Genomic DNA, 19,527 nt, shown 5'->3' with positions numbered 1-19,527 from the left:
CTTAGTCATGGTGGGCAGGGGGAGGGGCGCGAACTTTTCTCAGAAGTTTCCTTTTTCCCAAGCGAGTCACAGCGCGCTGGTCACGCAAACAGCGCGCACCGCGTCGCCGCGGCCACCCCCGGCGCCCCCTCCCCGCTGCGCTTTTCTGGAATCCTGATTAAAGCCTTAGCCTGCAGGCGCTGACGAGCAACAAGTTCCCCCGCGGTCCTCCCGCCCTAGCCTGGCGAGGGGAAGGGATTCTTACCTGGCCTCAGGGACAGCTCTCCTTTGCCAGAGCCCCAGGTGTGAACCCTCCATGTGAACCCACCGAGGGGCCGGAAGCGGTGCGCAACCTGAGCTATTTTTAAGGGGGTCCCCTGCAAGTCCTCACTTCGTCTGGGAACTTTCTGGGCGGCGAGCACGCAGCCTCGAGAAGCCCGCTCCGCAGCCGGGCACTGGGGCAGGCGCTGGGAACCTGGCTCATTCACTGGGATCACGTAAGAACTCACGGGAACCGAGCCTCTCGCGCGCAGCGAGGGCGTTTGCGTAAACCTAGAGGTTTCTCAACCTGGATGCCGGCTGCTTTGTCTTCTGTAGTCGCCAAGGTGGTTGAGAGTTTAAGCTTGCGGATATTGCAAAGGGTTATTAGATTCATAAGTCACACCAAGTGGTGGGCGATCCACTGAGCAAAGCCGAAGTTCTCACATGATGACTTCAAGCGAGACACATTACCTTCCAGCATCTGTCGGGCAGACGAGATCTTAAGACACTTGAGTCTCCAGGACAGCAAAGGCACAATGGTGAGTAGCAGGAAACCCTGCATTCTAATTGAGAAATCTTGACATGTTGCTTAACAACGGGCAGACCTCGGCTCAGCCCAGCGCTTCTCACGCCAAGGAGCAGCAGCCACCCAGGCCGAGGGAGCCGGTTTTTTGACACAGTACAACTTTAATGGGAATCCTTTGAGATTTAACACGGCGATGCGGAACTGCGTGGAGCGAACTTGGGACTGGAGGGGGTGTGTGAGGATGTTCGAGTGGCTGCTGGAGGCCGGGGCCGGTCTGCTAGTTCACCCATTGCCTTTCCGTGTGTGGTGCATGAGCCTATTTCATGATTTATGTGGACATGTAATTGACATCCGGAAGGGGGTTAATTTCCATCTAAAACAATAATGCTGCTGGAGGCTGGGGCTAGGAATGGTGTGGGGGTACGCGTGGCGTAGGGGCTGGGAGCTTAGGTGAGGATGGGGGTAGGGAGGGGGAGAGAAATAAGTCAGAAGTGCACAGCCCCGGTAATGATACGGGTAATCCTCAGAAAAGGGTCTCATCAACATGTGATCCACTAGGAACAGGGTGGCTTTGGCGAAGCCACCCACACGTGACAACACGTAAGGAAGTGGAAGAGACCGTGTAGAGCAATATCAAGTATCACTTAATTAGAGATTTTGTAGCGTTTTCCTCCTGCTGCGCCTGGTGTGCGATCCGGGCTGGCGGGGTCCATTCAGCACCTTGGACAGCGCCAGCGGATCTGTCCGAGGTGGTGGACCCAGGTAGCCTTCTGCCGGCTGTCAAGCCAACCCCGTGTCGCCCTTAAAAAGCGTCTTTTCCGAGGTTTGGCTCACACCGAGCGCGGGGCTGGAGGGAGTCAGATTTTGGAGCGGAGCGTTAGGAAAGCGAGCCCCAGTTTGGTGCCCCTCATTGAGCTCGCTGAAGTTGGCTTCCTAGCGGTGTAGGCTGGAATAGACTCTTGCAAGCTCCGGGTTGGTATACTGGGTTAACTTTGGGAAATGCAAGTGTTTATCTCCAGGATCTAGCCACCGGGGTGGTGTAAGCCGCAAAGAAGGTAAGCACTGGGGCGGGGACCCCTGCATCCCCAATTCCTGGGCTGCCTTGATACTCCGTTTTCGGCAAGAGACGCGAGGTGGAGGGGACCAAGTCGAGGGAGAGGATGAGAGGGGGCTTTTTCTTGGTATCTGGCCAGTTTCCACGGCCCTAGTAGGTGAGAACCCCGGGGCAAAGCGAGCGGGGGAACCTCTGTCTTCCTGCGGATGTCACGAGTTGAGTGAACTTGGACCTGCAAATGTCTGATTCGGATGGACGATTTCTCCTTCTCTCCCCTTCCCCTAGCTCTTTCCCGTTCCTTTTGCTGGTGTGTGGGGGGAGTGCGCGTACAGTAGATTCATGGCTAATTGTGAAGCTTTTGCACAACATTCGGTTTCCTAAAACCTGACTCGGTACCATTTAGGATCAGGCGGCGGAGGTGCTGTGCGGTGAGGAGAGGGAGGTGGAGGCTGGGGAGAGGGAAGGAGGTGAAGCTACATCTCCAACAAAAAATGAATCAAGGTAATTCGGGCTCCTCTAGTGAGCAGGATTCATTCCCTGCTCCCGCCCCCTCTGCACCCCGCCCCCTCCTCCTGCCTCCTTCCCTCCCGCGTCCTCTCCTCGCGCCTTCTCGTCCCTGGCTGGATGTCTTTCTGGGTTCTCTTTCCTTCTTTTCTTGCTTCCTCTCTGCCCTCCCTCCTCGCGCGTTTTGGGCGCTGGCTTGGAGGGCTCCGGCTTTCTCCAGGGACGGGGGAGCCGCCGAGACCACTCTGAGCCCAGGTCCGAGCCAGCTGGGGTAACCAGGGAAAGGGGGGGCCTCGGCGGGGGAGCGGAAGGTCCTCTCGGGAGGGAGAGCCAGGCAGCGGGGCCCGGGCGGGCGGGGATGGGCGGCCGGGGGCGGAGAAGCAGCCCCGAGCCAGTCGAGGCCGGGCGCGCAGGGCGCAGGGCGTGGGGGCCGCGGTGCAGACCAGGGGCGCGGTAGGGAGATGGGGCGCTTGCAGCCGTCCCTCCACCGCCCCCGCCTCCGCCCGGGGATCCAGAGCGCCTGGCCAGCCCCGAGCGCGTCCTCCTGCCTCAGCCTCGCGCGCCCTGGGACCTGCGCGCCCCTGGGCGGGGGCCACCCTGCGCCGCGCGCTCCCTCAGGCTCACCCCACCCTGCTGGGGCCTTTTGTTCCGGCTGCGGAGTCCCGGGAATGGGTGGATCTGGACTCCCTCCCGCCTCAGCAGGGCTCGGGGAAGGCCGGGGCCCGGGTGGGGTGGGAAGAGGGGAGCGAGCGAGGAAGGGAAACCCGTTTCCGAAACTCCACACTGGAGAGGAGGGCGCGAGCGCGGGCGAAGAAAGAGTGGCCGACTGTGAGCAGGTGGGAGTGAGGGACGCACAGACACGCTGGGAGAGTGTGGAAATTTGGAATGGGAAAATAATAACAACAATAATAATGAAAGCCCAGGCTCTGGGATCGGCGGGCTGGGATAGGCTGCTCGGCACACAAAGAACGCGCAGGGCCGGTGACGGAGTAGCCCGCGGCGCCGGGCGCAGATGGCCCAGGTCCGGCCCAGCCTCCGTGGGATCCACGCGCGAGCGCGGCGAGGCGGGGCTCCGGGCGGGGGGATTTCTGATGAGTCTGATGCAATTCCGAGCGTGCTGCAAAGGAACTCCAAGGCGCCCGCATCACCGCCGCCACCCACCTTCCCAGATGGTGTTGTTTTAAATACGGATCCGCAGGGCTGAACGCGGAACCGGGAGATTTATTGCAAAATCCCAGAAGAGGGGGCGGGGTGGGAGGCAGGATTTAAAGGTGCAAGGCCCGCTTTTCCCGACAAGACGCAAACGGTCGGGATTTGTCTTTCTTTCTGTCTGCTGTTCTCTGGATTCTAATTCACCAAGGAAGAGGTGTAAATATTGTGACATTTTGAGGCGGCTTGACGGATGGGGAAAAAAATCATCTGTCACTCTAAATCGCAGTTGCCTCTCCCCGCGCCTTGCCTCGCTAGGAAGGCTGCTGCTAATACAGTTGCTAGGACTTCCGTGAATGCATCGTTAAGGGAATACTACCCTTTCAGTCTACTTGCCAATTTATCTGACAGTGGGACTGAGAAAATTGTAGATTCCGTGCCTGTAGGAGGCGGGGAGAGAAGATGCTGCCCAGTCTAATTCTCGTAACCTCGAGATCTTTAACAGCTTAAATAAACCTCAAAAGTGTCACGTCATGCTCTTACACATACGCACATACTCACTCCCTTCCTCAACTCGGAAGCTGAAATGGTTTCGCCTGGAGCGTGGTGGAAATGAATGTCACTTTAAGAACCAGCACCTGGCAGTCACTGTTTATCTGTATTTACACGGAGCTCTTGAGCAGGAAATTTCAATTGCCCTGTTTGGAATCAGAAGGTGATGGGGGGGAGACAGAGAGACAGACAGAGAGAGGCAGGAGCGAGCGAGCGAGCGAGCGAGAGAGAGAGAGAGAGAGAGAGAGAGAGAGAGGGAGAGAGAATATGTAAAAGAGTAGCAGTAAGCTAGCCTACTCCTGCACCCCTGGTCTTGCATATTAATATTTCTCTAGGTGAGATTTCAGCTTGGTGTAACTGCCCCAATGGGATAGATCAGGATCAATTCAGATAAAAATGTATGCACCCCCGATAGCTTTTTCCATTGTCGCTGAGAGTAAGACCTACAACACAGCAATTTTGGAGGATAGAAGAGGATGTCTGAGGGGTTGAGCAAACCCGGAAGCAGGCACTCCACAAGCGGGAAGTGTCATCGTGACATCCTCTTTGCACACAGCCTTTTCATCTGGTTGAGCCAGAGGACTGGTTAACTGGAAATACCATCTAATGGTCCAGGCAGGGCATGGGGATTTTTAAAGACAAGCGAGTCACTGGTATACAGGATATTATTTGTCAGTTGTGTTTCAGTGTAAATGGGAAAGAAGGCTTTGACAAGCTCTAAAATCAGCAGACACCAGCTTCCTTTCATTTACTTGCCAGGCTCTTTCCCTATCAAATCTCTAATCTAAATTCTTAATAGGGAAAGAAGATGGTAAATTAAGATTTTTTCCTTTTCCTGGCCTGTCCTCTAGGGGAAGGTTTGGTAAGAAACAACATAGCAAAATCCAGAAGAGAGGGAAAGGAAGAGAGAGAGCGACAGACAGACAGACAGACAGAGACAGAGAGAGACAGAAAAAGACTGAACCACCACAGAATAAGAGAATCAGCCACCCCAAAACCCCACAAATACGAGGGAAAATCAGTGTTAAAGTGTGACACATAGAGGGTTTTTATTTTTTAATTCTGTGATCCTGCGATGAGGCTCCAATTTGCTCAAATAATATTCACTTGATCATATCGCTTACAATCTGCCAGCTAAAATGATGTCTGAGTATAGCTTTAAATAAATATTCTTCCACCAAAGGCCAGTAAAGATGAGTTTTTGCTTTCAATTAGGACAAGGTAGGCTAAAGCATTTAAATGATTCTAATGAATACGAACTGATATCATCTGATTTTAAAAGTCTGCTTAAAACTAAATTTGTTCCCGAACAGTGTTGACTTGCCAGAAAATATCTATTTTTGTAGCTTTCTTTTCACTCTATGGGTAATTTAATGAGTTGCCTATTTTAATTTTACAACTGCTACCTCAGAAGTATCTCAAATTATCTTTCTTTACTGGTGTTTTTCTCAGCTGATCTGCTTCTATGGTGTGTGTGTGTGTGTGTGTGTGTGTGTGTGTGTTTTCTAGTGTGAATGCCACAGGCAGTGAATCCCTTAGTGTACATGTATAACCCATGTAAAGAAAAATGTGTGGTATATAATAATAAAAATAAGTATTAGCATTTAATGAAATCTTACCATGACTGAGTGCCTTGGAAGTGGGGATGTCTTAAGCAGGGGGAATTAAATTTTTATTAAATAGAAAAATCTGTCCTTCTTTGGCCTTCAGAGTGACTGACTGTAACTGGAAAATTATGAAATCTTTCTCCTTTTACTTTGAAATGTAGAACTGCTGCTTTACAGAGAAAGAGGCACATGTTCCATAAAGGCTACCCCCAAACCACCATGGTACAGAAATCAAAATAGTGAATTCTTTACCCCTGCCTCCATTCCCATTGGGTGACTAGGGGTTTTCATTCTCAGATTTCAGCCCTTTACATAGACTTTTCCCCTCTCTCCTTCGTTCTAACATCCTTAAAGAATCCCTTAAGGATTTCTTCCTGCAGTGGTGCAGACTCTGTACTTCTAGTCGCAGAGTGCTTTGGAAGCTCTTCACAGGTTTCCTTACTTGGTCTCCCTCTCAGCTGGGCAGGGCAGGAGCCGCTGAAACCACAGTGCAGAGATGCGCAGGACCCCATGACCAGCAAGCAAGAGGAACAGCACCCTGAATCTACTTTTCCCCATTTCAGGGTCTGTACCTGTTGCTAGCTAGTCTGTATTTTCTCAAACTCAACTAAGGCATCAGAGGGAGGTGCAGGCATGATTTCCTCCTCTTTCTATTCAGTCAATGAAACGAGAATGTTATCTACCAGAATTTCCAAAACTCTGCCAGCCAGCCCAGGACCTTCCCTTCCTAAGCCCTTCTTCCATAGTGGGAACCTCAGAGAAGCCAGGATCTTCTGCAGCTCACACAGCCAAGTCGCCAAGTCGCAGTCACTAACTTCCCCAAAACAAACACATAATATAGGCCAAAACCAAGAAGGACATTACTTTTACTTGTGACTCACAGAACCTGAGAGCCAGGCAGGGAAGGTTCTCAGAGGTCACTTGGCCCAGCCTGTGTCTGATGGATGAATTCATGCTGGCTTGTTTCCTTTCAACCCTCTGGAATTTCATCCCTGTGGCTGTCGTGGATGCCTGCATCCTCCTTTACCTTGGGAGGTATTCCGTGGATATCTCATGTGGCTCCTGTGCTGGACTGGCCTTTTCTCACCTTGCCCCCCAGGTGTCCCTTCTTCTGGGACTCTAACTTTCAGAGTTTGGTTCTCTAAGTGCTAATTAACAGTCTGTTATGAGTGAGGACCTGAGTTGGAGTCTGGACATCTAGCCAGGAGCAGGACCAAATGGTCCCTATGGGGTAAGGCTTCCGAAGGAGGTGCAAGGAGTCAGGCCCTTATTTGCACTCATCCCTAGAAAGTCAGGAGCTTTTGAACTCTCACCTTTTCAAGAGAATACACACAATGAACTAAATTAAAATCTGAATTCAGGCCTCCCCCCACTCTAGTTCTCAACAGCTGGAAAAGTCAGTCACCCCTTGATCTGTTTCCTCACCCAGGAAACCAGGAGGGTATCCTTGGAGGTAAACTCTCAATGCCATCTGCACCCCAAGCTTGAGTGATGTGAAGGATGGAGTCTATAGGAGTTTTTCGGTGGAAAGTAGAGCCTAAATTACTCTAATCCTCAGTGATTTACAATTTTAGACACTACCAATTTTTAACTTGATAAAAAAAGCAAACCTATTGATTTTTACCCTGATAGAAGAAATCTGGGTGTTGGAGCTATCAGGCTTTTCTACTGTGTATTTGTGTGGTTGGTTGGTTGGTTTTGTGGTACTAGGGATTGAATTTGGGCCTTCTGTATGCTAGGCAAGCTCTGTACCTTGAGTTACACTCCCAACTCTTTTTATTTTTGAGACCCAATCTCAAAATAAAGTTGCCTACACTGGCCTCGAACTTGCCATCCTTCTGTCTCACCTCCCAGGTAGCTTGGATTACAGGTGTGCATCACCACACCCAGCTTGAATCTACGGCATTCTCCAAAATGACAACTATAAAAGTTTAAATAGGGACAACAATCTCATAGCTCTGCGGACTTATTTTAAAAGGGAGCGATGTAGTGGAAGACTTGCTATCAAATTCCATGCTATCTTCCAGGGACAGGCAGAAGTTGGAATTTCTTTTTAAAATCAGATATTTCATGCTGAAATTGTGTGGGTCTCATGAATAATACATTCCATACACACAATAATAGAGCATTACCTGGACCATCCAGTAGAAACATGAAAGGGAGCAGGTAGCCCTAGGATTACAGAGGATGTGTGGGTATTTTGACATCCAAGAAATGCTATAGAACTGTCCTTAGCTAACTCAGCCTGGTGGAGATAATTAAGAAAAAATGTGGGTGTAGAAAGAAGGCAAGCCATTCCTTGGGATTGGCTGGATTGCTGCTGTAGTTCAAAAACAATTGGGACAGCCACCCACACTGGGCATGACTGCCCTTTGATGAGACAGCTATTGACTTTTATAAAGATGCCATATTTAGAATAACTTCTGATGCACTGGGGATGATAGACATCATTCTTGATTTCTATTTTAGACAAATGGCAAAATCTACCAGAGTGTATTAATTTTAAAATTAAAAGACCCTTTTAAAGTCTAGTTTCTAAAAACCAGTCCTTTAGCAACATGAGACCTCTGGTAGAAGGTGGAAGAAACTTGTCGCTCCTACGACACATTTTCACCACATAGCCGTATTTTCTAGACGACTACAGGAAGTAGAAAGTACTCTGCCCAAGTTTAAACCTCTGAGTGAATGTTAAGTGCACTACAAAACCTTCATACACTGGAAAGGGAGGTCTAACAGCCACTCTTCACAGCAGAAGAAAACACTGCTACAGTATTAAGTCATTCAGAAGTCCCTGAGGGTATGTAACCCCTACTGACCCACCAGGGTAGGAGGAGTAAACACTGGTTTATCTCTAAGTGGTTCGGAGTGCGGCTTACATGAGGTCCCTCAGACACCCAGGCATTCAGGTAGGACAAGGGACCGCATGTACAGAGAAGACAGGGAGATGTGTAGAGCAAGGACCAGAGAAGCATAAAGGGAATCAGGGCTAAGATCACACAGGGCTAAGATCGCCTGTGTCCTCTCTCAGTGCATTAAGAGCCAGTGTCCCTGCAGCCTCACAAGCTCACATTATTTTCCCCTGCCCTTAGCAGGAAACATGACTTCCTCAGGAACCTATATGTAAATTGTGATGAGAAGAGATAACATCTACCTTGCATTTATTCAGGGCTAAGTTATTTGCTTTGCATTTGACATACATTAATTCTTGGAGAGAGATTACATTCTGATTGTATAAACAAAGAAGCTAGAGCTCAGGAAGTTTAAGTAACTTACCCAAACACACAGTAAGTCTTACTTGGAGAAACTGGACTTTGGACCTAAAGTTATCAAAGTCCTTTATAAAACCCAGCACCCCTATTTAACAGCCCTGCCCAGGTTTGATTTGGATCTCCATTTCAGTCAGCTTACACATATATTTTATTTTGTGATTTTGAGGTTTTTTTGAGACAATGTCTTACCGTGTGGTCCCAGCTAGCCTTGAACTGGCTGCTACATAGCCCAGGCTGGCCTCAAACTCACAGTGATTGTCCTGCCTCTGCCTCCTGAATGCTGGGGTTACAAGCATGTGCGACTACCTCCAGTCACATATTTTCTTAAGAGATCTTCATTGCATGCTTTGAGAGTCTCAGTATTACCAGCCACAAATGTTTCCAAAGAGTCACCTTGAATTTTTGCTGATAAAACTTTCAAATGGCTAATGGTTACCTATTTCTTCTAAAGCTTACTTTTCACCCTCATGAAATAGAGAGGGATGCTAATAAATAAAATAATAATAATAAAACCCAACTTCAGTGAGCTCACCTCGGTGAGCATTTTGCATTTCCATAGTTTGCAGAGTCCTCATGACAACCTTTCTTGGTGATGATTATCATTCTTAATTTAAAGGTAAGGACTGATACTTTGGTGAGCCAGTTAACTATTATAAATTAGCCAGGCTGATAAGTGGACTAAAATCTACATCTGTCTAATGCCAAAGCTCTTTTGATTCTTAAACTAATCTGCAAACCCGTATGCAATTTTAGTGGTTGTTACTGTTGCCATCTTGCTTAGCCTGGTAAGACAGAGAGAACTGTCCAGAAATAAGGATCTACTCAGTGAGGAGAAAGATTCGAATCCAGATCTCCTCACCTGCACACCCTTCCCTCCACTTGCTGTAGTTTATTTGCCCAGTGGATGATGTCTGACTCCTTTCTTAACTTGTTTAGGGCAGTTTCAAGTTAGTTGACTTCTGAGAGTTATTGAGTAAGAAACGTTATAAATTGTTTAGCTTAGGACTTGGTGTGTTTAGAAGTCATTTCATAAGTTTGCCTTTTCTAACTCCTACTGGCTGCGGCACTGCAGATGCTGCGATGAGAAACGCCCTCTCCAAGCCTCCCAGAGGACGACAAACCCCCAAAGCTAACGTGCTGTTTACAGATACAGAGGAGAAGAGAATGGGCAAGCATGGTCTTAAACGTAATTGCAAGGCTTACAGTCCCTGTTGGGGACTGAAATGTTTATCGTCTTTCCTTGTGCAACTCCATGTTCTCCCTCCAAGCTGCACTCCAAACGTGGAACTTCTCTGGCAACTCATCTCACTTGGGAGGATGCCAGGAGCTGGAATGTGGGCCCGCTGTATCCCTGCACCAACTCAGAATTCAGGGTATGAATCTAGAGGCATGGCTTGAAGGTGCATCTAGAATTCAGGGTACGAATCTAACATGGCTTGGTGACAGTCTAGGCGAAGGAGTCACTCATCCACTCATGGATCTTCCCGATACATTTCATCTATCCTTCTGCTAGAAAGCGACTGCTGGAAAGACACAGTTTCAATGAAGGGTTGGGTGTGTACTGGTAAATCTGAGTTATCACACACTGGAGGAATCCAAGATGCAGAAGTCTGTGGAGACACCTCATACCACTGCCCTGACTAACCAGAAAAGAACACCATGAACTCGTGGTGTGTTTGGTACGGCCCAGCACTCAGAAGCCAGCCCAGCAGAAGTGGAGGACCTCAAAGGACACTGGATGTGTGAAGAAGTCCATCTACAGCCTGATCAGAGATGACTAAGTAATATAATAAACAGAAGGGATGCACATTTACCACGGCTCAAGGCACTACAGTTCCTGAAAAAATGTCCAAATGTACATGGACAAAAGAACCTATAAGTGCCTGGTTCATGGATTCCGCTCATGTACCGAAATCACCTGGATCTGTCCAAGCCACGGTCGGAGGCTCTGCCAGCTTTGGCAGCTGCAGCTTACTGCACACTGACCTCAGTTTATTGATCAGCCAACTGAGGTGCTCTGTAGTAAAATCCATCAGTTTATCCATGAACATTTACGTGGCGCTTACAGTATGTATGTGAACTGACCAGGGCTAGTGGGGCATAAGCTCAGGTTGCAGGGCTAGAAAGTGACAGATTTTACAGTGGGATCCAAGATCTTTGGTCTGCACTCTAGGCCTCAAACAGGTTATCACAGAACAATGGTCTTTTTTGTGGTTTCCCAATAATTAAAACAAAAGGAAACAAGGAACAGTTGGTGTGAAAGATTATCTTGATTTTCAAAATAAGGTGTTGTGTATATAATAACTTAATTACTCAAATATCAACATAATTGGCAACATAGTAGCAGTATGCCAATGAAATTAATTTCAAAATGGCGGGACAAAGCTAACTAGACTTTAAATTTCTTAAACATCCCAGAGTCACTTTGTGATTATTGCAACACTGGCTTAGAAAAGGTAAGTTGAATCCTGGAGCTCCCGTTTCCTGTCCCACTAACTTATGTTTCAGAGCCCTCCACTTGCTTCTCTTGCCCAAGATTTCACAGTAGCTTCACGTCATTCTCAGCGACTAAATTCTTGTAGCTCCCTTCCCACAGGCAAACATCAGCAAAAACGGATTTCTTTCTCCTAAAATGACCAAGAAATACAAGGATAACTCTAAAATTAATTATATGGAAATTTCCCAGTCTTTCAAGGGCTAGAAATCTTTTTCCCATTTAAAATTTGAATCTGTATCCTTTCCCTGCCAAATGACCCTCATGAATATATTTTGCTCTTTGTTTCTCCCCCTGGCCTTCAGTACTGAGGACCAAACTCAGGGGTACCCTACCACTGAGCTACACTCCCAGCCCTTTTAGTTTTTGTTTTCACATAGATATGGTCTCACTAAACTACCCAGACTAGCCTTGAACTTGCCATCCTCCTGCCTCAGCCTCCTGAGTAGCTGGAAGTACAGGTATGCACCACTGCACTTGGTTATAATTCTGTTTTTATGATTGACTTCTATATTTGATATTGTCCTGGAATTGTGCTCTTATAAACATCAATTAACTGAAAAGTAAATTAGATATTTTATAAATCCTTCCTAGGAATGGAGACTAAAATCATATACATAACTATGAATTTCCAAAAACACAATAAAAATATTAGAAATAATTACTCTAGCAAGAATCAAGTATATGTCAAACTCTACATGTTTTTTAGATATATCAGCATAGTATAGGTTAGCATGATTGTCTTTCACGTGATTTGACTTATTTTTACTTGCTTTACTCTAATTAGTTTTTGTGTGTAGACAAAATAGAAGGCAATGAAAATTTGGCTTGCAAAGTAGTTCTAACATGATCTATATCCACAATCTGGTTGTAATGTTGTAAGAATATGTTTATCGTGGGAGACCAGTAATTTAAGTCAGGATTCAGTATGATGGAAGGCAATAAGCAAAGCCAAGCCAGCATCAGTTATTTATACCACGAGATTTTTATTAAAAAGATCAGTGGATGTAGTCAGATCTTTGGTTCATTCTTCAGAAGCCTTCAGAAAACCATGTCTATGAAATCAACACAGGATCCTCAATGCCGACCATTCTCCTGCCCTTGAGAGAGGTAGGAAATTTGCGGGTCAAGGGAGTGTTGGGCCTTCATTTTCCCGTTCAGCCTGCAGGCTGTCTGGAGAAAAGATAACTGCGGTCTGAGTTAGTGTCCCAGAAATATATTTAATTTGTATCATGATATCAACATCTGACTGCAAAAACAGAGTAGTCAGATACTAGTCCTGTCCTTGGACACACACACACACACACACACACACACACACACACACTGCCTCCACTCTCGGGTCACTTAGACTATTGTCCAAATGGCAGAAAAATGAGTTTGTCACAATGTTTACCAAAAAATCCATTAGGGGTCCTGGAACTTAAATGTATGATTCTGTTGTTCCCTATCCGTTCTTCTTTTCCTTTGTCTCTGTCTTCAACTTTAAGGAAACATTTTATTTGCCTTATGCATTTACTTATCTCTGTATTATTTTCTTAGATGGAACTAGACTTACCACTTCCCGTGTCCTTCAGTGGCCAGCTAAGGTTTCAGGAGTGCCGACCTGCGGCAAACCCTCTCAGTGACCCACCTTGATCATGGCTCTCAATGAGACATTATGGACAGGAAGTGAATGTCCTCTTCTACCCAGTTCCTTTTTGGAATGCTGACTTCATTCCTCATCTGGCTTAACTTCTTCTTGGGTTAATTAGATTGATTTTATAGTTACCATTGAATATGCCCTACAGAGACAACCAGTGGTAGGAACAGAATTTCTGATGGTCTCATGCTTTGTAGCTGGGCTCTAGAGAATGAGAAGGCCCCAAACAATCACAGTGGAGACAAAGTGCAAGATGAGTGAGATGCCCAGTAAAACTCGATTCTAGGCGTCACGTAGGATCAGTGTGATTCTTGTTTGTGGGACTCAACTTAGTTTTTTTCACTTTATTCTGAATTTTATTTGCAGACAAAATGAAAAAAAAAATGGTTCAGTTTAGGAGAAAGTGAAGTACTTCTCCTAGTAGTATAGTGTTTCACAGATGTGACCTTCTAAGAGAATTATACCAAAACTCCTAAGAATGTGGAAACACTACTCTAATAAAACATCCACAACTTGGCACAGTAAGTGGAGAACAGGAAGATCACATGTTCTGAGGAAATGTTACGGAGGAGGAGAAAAAGGAAAATGAAGTATCTTCCTCGAGATCTGTATCTTCCGGGAGAAAGGAGGCTAAGGATAAGAGATGTAAACTAGGCAGAAGATACAGCTTTGATACAAAGGTTCCTCTTTATACTCAACAACTCCTTCTGTCTCCAAAGTGCAAGGGAGGATCTGTCAGGCTGATTGAATCTTCCCTGTAGTTTTTGCTGACAGCTGTGTTCAGATAATTCACAACACCCATGTTTCCTGAGCCCTGGATCATTTCACACGCATGTCTGCTTTGGGCTTCACATTTTCAGAAGGATATGGAAGCTTTGGAGGAGGTCCAGGCAGACCAAAGGGAAGGATTAATAGCCTGGGAGTTGGAGTTCAGGAAGAAGGCTGTGAGATCAGATCTCTTGCAACGAGGAAAGTCTGAGTGGTGACTTAGTAACACGAGGAGGTTAAAAAGCAGCTGTGCCCCATCTTCAGGAAGGTTAGGTGAAATAAGACATAAATGGCAACAAGAACAAAAATGCATTACAAGCAAGAACTTCCAAGAGCTAGCATTGCTGGATTCCAGACAAATACTAGAAGCAGGATGTGCATTCTACTCCCCCCGTCTGCAATGTCAGGCCTACTGGTAGTGAGGATGATGAGACTGTATCTTAAGATCCCTTCTGGACCTGTCTTTTTTCTTTTTCATACCGGGAATTGAGCTCAGGACCTTGTGCTTGCCAGGCAGGCACTATGCCGCTGAGCTATACCCACTGGTCTAGACCTATCTTTTTGAAAGTCTACTTAACCATAGTCAGAGAAATCATTTGCCTCAAACAAAAAATACTTCTCTATTTTCTCTTTACTATTCCTTCCACCCCTTATCCTTTGCCCACCTTTTGAAAACACTGCAAACAGAGAATAACTGGGGCACTAGTTAGCTGCAGTGCACACGCTCTACCCTCCAGATGCCCCTGCCTTTAGGAGCAACCTTTTTACCACTGCGGTCCCCCTGGCCACCAGGCACACACTTGTGGTCATCTTTCAATACCAGCGACCAAACTGATGGCAAGGCAACACCAAAAACATTTCCTAGCCTTGATTATTTCACTAATGGCCCAATGGATTCGAGCTCAACCAATAGCCTAGAACACGAACTCCAAAAGGGCAAGACTGGCTTTTATTTCTCTGCCTGTATCATAGTCCACAGGATAGCGCCAGTTATCTAATAGGTGCTCAGCCAGTTTTCAGCAATCATATGAGGGGAATTATGAAACGCAAGGGAGCAGAAGGGAACCTGAAGCTGAGACAGTCCAGACCTTCACGTTTCCCCGTGATCCTGCGCGCTAGGCACAGCGACCCGCATGTGCTGATGTTCCTCCCACCGTGCCTGCGCCTGCCGGGCCAGCTGCACATTCCACCCGGGTTCCCCGTCAAGGATTCAGGAGAGGCACCGTGCGGACACGTGTGTCAGAACTACACAAAGCAGCCCAAATTCTTGGAGTATGTTGTTAATACAACTTTAGGAAGTGCGATCATTATTTTTTCTAAACTACCTCTTTTTTCGTGAGGAATGACAGACAATGCCTCCAGTGTTAGCACATAGCCTAAGACGGATCGGTCTCAGAAATATGGTTCTGATCCAAATCCTGAAACCCTCTGAGTGAGCTGGCTAATTCTTCCCAGAACACAACCAACAAGTGGCCGCCGCAGTCAGCGCTCGCTTTTTCCCGCGCCCCACGATCTCATATTCCTTTCCCACGGTTGTGGAAATGTTACGATGAGTAAGTCAACCGACTCCTCACTGTTCATTTTAAAATGTTCTCCAGGAAAATCTGGTAACTCAGAGCGCAACCAAGTTGACCGTCCTCATGTTTGGGGGCTGGCTTCAGCTTCAAAACTTCGTAACAAATTTCGTGCTGTTTTCCTGGAAAAGGCCGAACGTTATTCCCACATTGGATCAGTTTTTCGCTGTCTTGTTCTACACTCCAAATCTGAGCCCTTCTTCTGTGGTCGCTTGCTTTGTCTGCCACCATTGCCCCGCCCAGTTTGTGGTTCCTTTACCGGGTGGTGACCAACTTGGTCCCATCTGGTACAGCACAGAGCTGTTTCTATGGTTCCCGAGAAGCTTACAGGGAAGTACTTCCTAATGAACAGGGAAAGTATTTCTCCCTGAAACTCCTCCTCAGGCAGGCTTCATTCAATAATTTCAAGGGTTCTTGATGAGATGGTTCAACCCTGGACTGGGCCTTTGAAGTCGTCCAGCATGAATCTGGAAACATCCCTGTCACTCTGCTCAGCAGGGGAGTTTTCTGTTTACTTGTTATTTTCCTGGGTTAATGACTTACTCCAATTTTCCTCCGTGTTTGAGGTCCATTCATTTGATACTAGACAAGCTTTTTTTTTTTTTTTGAAAGTGAAGGCAAGAGTAACTAGGAAACTTAAGTAAACATAATTAAAGATAAAATGCTTATACTGAGAGGAGAATTGACCTCAGCCAATTAAAATTATTAATAGAAAAAAGATGTCAATGTCAAATCTGAGCCTACTGCCTCCGTTCCCACTTGGGTAATGAGCACTAGTTTATACTTCCTGACAAGAGTAGATGGCAAGCCACATTTCTCGCCAGTTTTATCCTCCTGGAATATCGGGTTACTACAGCATTAGACTGTAACTAAAAAGACAGACGTGGACTGATCCAAAATTGACTTGAAGCCCCACAAAGGGAAATCAATTGCATTTTCTTTTCAGGCTATGAAGCTTTTGCTTTTAATGACAGAAAAATATTCATATCCTAAATTTGGAATCTTTCCTCCTAACATATTATGTCACAGACCAATATTTAAGATGAATCACAAGTGAATGCTGTATGTTCCCAGCATCATCTTTGATCATAAGAAGAAATCACTTTATAAAAAGTTTGGTCTTAGACCTCCAAGACTGTCCATATTACCCAAGTTAAACAAATGAAAAATTCAGAATACTGTGCAAGGAGCTGTCTTTAGTTCACCCTGGCTTCGTGGCTTTTGAATGAAAACTGTGTTTGCAAGGCAACGAGGGTTTGTCTTCTCTCCTCGTGCTTTGGTGACAGGATAATCACAAACCAGAGTTGGCGAATACCCAGAAGCATTCAGAGGTCTGATCACCAGGTCCCTCTGAGCTGGCATTTGATCTTTTGCATTTGTTCATATTCCTGCCTTCCCTGTCTCTGTCTTCTCCTCAGTAAAACTGCACCACTCACTGGAGAGGGAAGATACAAACATTTGTTTATATAATGTCAGGGGAGAGTAGGAATCAGATTGGCCGTGGACCCGCCCAATCAGAGTCTACAAGCGAGAATGCTTCTCCCTTCAGCAGTAATGCTGGCTTGGCCCTGGGAATTGAGCAGGTGAAAGACTAACAGTAACTTCCACACCCAGCTGCACTGCCAAGATCCTGCACACGCATTTGCCAAGGACTTTCTCAGGAAAGAAGCGAATTGCAACTGAGCTTGAAAGTTGGAGAGTATGTTTGCCCTTAGCTGAGACACTTTGTTAAAAGTTTGAGGGAAGATTCCTCTAGTCCCTTATGACGCAATTCACCTGTTTTTAAAATTTATCATACTTGCTTCTTAAATCCCACCACAATATCTAGAGAAACTGTGGGTGCATTCAGCCTACACCCTGGGAAGCATTACAGAGGGTCGGAGAGGTGGCTGATCCTTAGCAGCTCTCTTCTTACTTCACACACACCAGATATTCCACAGCCGGCTTCGCCATCTGTGTGGTGGGGAGTTTGTATTGATCGAGCGTTCCATCAAGCTGACAGAGGTGCAAAGCTAACTGTGTGACACTCTAAGAATATGCATATATTTGAATAACTTGACTATTCAGCCCAGCAATTTGCAAAGCCTCGGAATGATCACACATCCTGTTAACACTTCCAAACAGCACACAGCTCTGTTTATGGAAGGGGAGACCCCAGGCAAGGTATCTGGTAGACTTCCGAAGTTCACGGAGGTCTTTCCTCTTGAACTTAACTGGTGAACTTAGGTAAGCTGCATGTGGCACGAGTCTCAGTCCTGTCACCAGTCTTTAGATGCTTTAACATGGCTAATGTTAGTGAAATCGGTTTGCTCTCTGCCCTTGGGTAAGTTGAACCCAGTGTGCAATAATGTCATATAGTCTGTTCAGCAGCGCATTCCTGGGAACCACAAGAATGTCCAGGAAAGCAAACTGTTTATAAGTCTTTCCCTTTAGCAAAATCAATGTTGGAGTGTTTAGGGGACTTCTTAGGGCAGAGAGGAGACTTAGCATCAGTACATATGCACAATACTGCTTAGAGCACTGGGGGGCGGGTCCCTGTCGCCCATCTGAATCCTCTGGGACCGTTTCACAAAGTGTGAATTCAGGCTGCCTGCTTCGGAGCCGCGGTGGCGGGGGTTGCTTATCAAAATGCTAATCGCCGGCCCCTGCCCCAGTCTTACTGCCGCACAATTCCACCGGGAGGGACCTTCATCTCAACACTCACTGGTGATTTCCTGCGCTGAGGAGGTCCGGGGATTCCGCGGCAAGTGCCGCTTCTGGCTCCCTACTGCTAAATTCAAGGTCTGCCCCAGAGCTTGCACACTGCTGGAACCAACGGAGAACAGGGGCTCCGAAGCAGACACGAGGTAGAGTGTCCACAAAGTTCATCCAGGGGCTCGCGGAAAAAGAGTCCTTTGGCCCCCAGCCCTGTAAGTTCTGTCCTTGGGTCTCCGAGGCCAGTGACTAAAGACCCCTTCTGTTGAGGACAGACAGGATTAGCACGCCTCCGCAACCTCCCGGCCCACCCTGATTCTGCTTACAGCTGATTTTTAAAACGTTTATTTATTTTTGTCCAGGCTCATCATTAACAGGGTTGGCTTCTGGGTGTACGTTTGCTAGGGTCGGAAATACAGAGATCTGCAAAAGCATGCACTACCCTGGAACGGAACTCTTCTAATAAAAGATGGATCGTTTTCAATGCGCTGGATTCTGATTCTGGTAATTCGTGCACCCGAGTGTCTATTTCGAGGCAGCGGAGGTATCATATGACAGCGCGCGTCAGGGCACCGCGGGGCCCTCTCGCGGACTCCCACCCGCTTCCCCATTCACCCATTCACCGCTGCGAGCGCCGCCCTCCCCGCCCCTCCTCCCCCCCCCCCCGGGTTGCCTGAGACCTCCCTGCCTCGGCCAAGCTCACATGGGGCTCTGCACTGGAGGGTTGCGGGTGTCGCCTCCGCCATGCAGTTTCCACTATCAATAATTTAACTTCTCCGCGGCGGCCCAGGAGTACAGACCGGGCTCCCGAGACCCGCCCCCTTCCCTGCTTTTTTTTTTTTTTTTTTACCTAAAGGGAAGGTGAAAAATATTCAGAGTCTGGGAGTTTGGGGCCGAAGTCTCCCCGGCGCCGCTGCCTTGATGTTTACTTTGACGAGTCGAGGCTGAAAGGTGGGTTCCCGGCTCCTCTCTGCGCGCTCCGGGCTCGGGCTCCGCGAGGTCTGGCGCGCGGCTCCCGAGGAGAGGACGCGGGGTGACCGGGCCGGGGCGCAGCAGTCACCCGCGGGGCTCGGGCGGGCGCAGCGGGAGGCCCGGGAAGGTGTGTCCGCCCCGGGAATCGCGCCCTCCCGGAGCGTGGGTGCTGGGTGGGGACGCGGAGAGGTGCGCGGCGCGAGGGGAGCGAGGCGGGCGCGGCGGATTCGCACTCGCTTCCTGCGTGCTGCTGGGGGGCCCTGGGGGACGCGGCGTCCCCGGGATTGGCGCGCGACCACCTCCCCCAGCCCCGGGCACGTCCTGCCCCGCGGCTTGCGGGGATCGCGGGGCGAGCTCCGGGGCCGTGAGTGGGGAAGGCAGCGCGTGAGCGCGCGCGCGCGCAGGGGCTCCCCGGGGACCCCCGGCTGAGCCCGGGCGAAGAAAAGCGCGGCGTTCCCTTTAAGCGGCGCCCCGCACGGGTC

General features: G+C 47.9%; 1 protein-coding gene across 3 annotated transcripts in view; it reads left to right on the top strand.

Moving 5' to 3' along the window:
* The first annotated feature begins 564 nt into the window (after positions 1-564).
* Bdnf (brain-derived neurotrophic factor) overlaps positions 565-19,527 on the top strand; it is a 48,958-nt gene continuing 29,995 nt past the window's right edge. Inside the window, exon 1 of one of the 3 annotated variants that reach the window (XM_005401751.2) lies at positions 565-779. In XM_005401751.2, coding sequence (XP_005401808.1) covers positions 777-779 — 3 coding nt within the window. In that variant the 5' untranslated portion in view covers positions 565-776. Of the gene's footprint in view, positions 780-1,771; positions 1,822-18,741; positions 19,025-19,527 lie in introns of those variants that run through there. The other 2 variants (XM_005401753.2, XM_005401752.2) reach the window with 2 other exon arrangements.

This window comes from Chinchilla lanigera, unplaced genomic scaffold (genome assembly GCF_000276665.1).
Source record: "Chinchilla lanigera isolate Chin_1 unplaced genomic scaffold, ChiLan1.0 scaffold00075, whole genome shotgun sequence".
Taxonomy (NCBI): Eukaryota; Metazoa; Chordata; class Mammalia; order Rodentia; family Chinchillidae; genus Chinchilla; species Chinchilla lanigera.
Note: the sequence above shows the minus strand (reverse complement) of the source record. Positions and strands in the feature narration are given on the sequence as shown.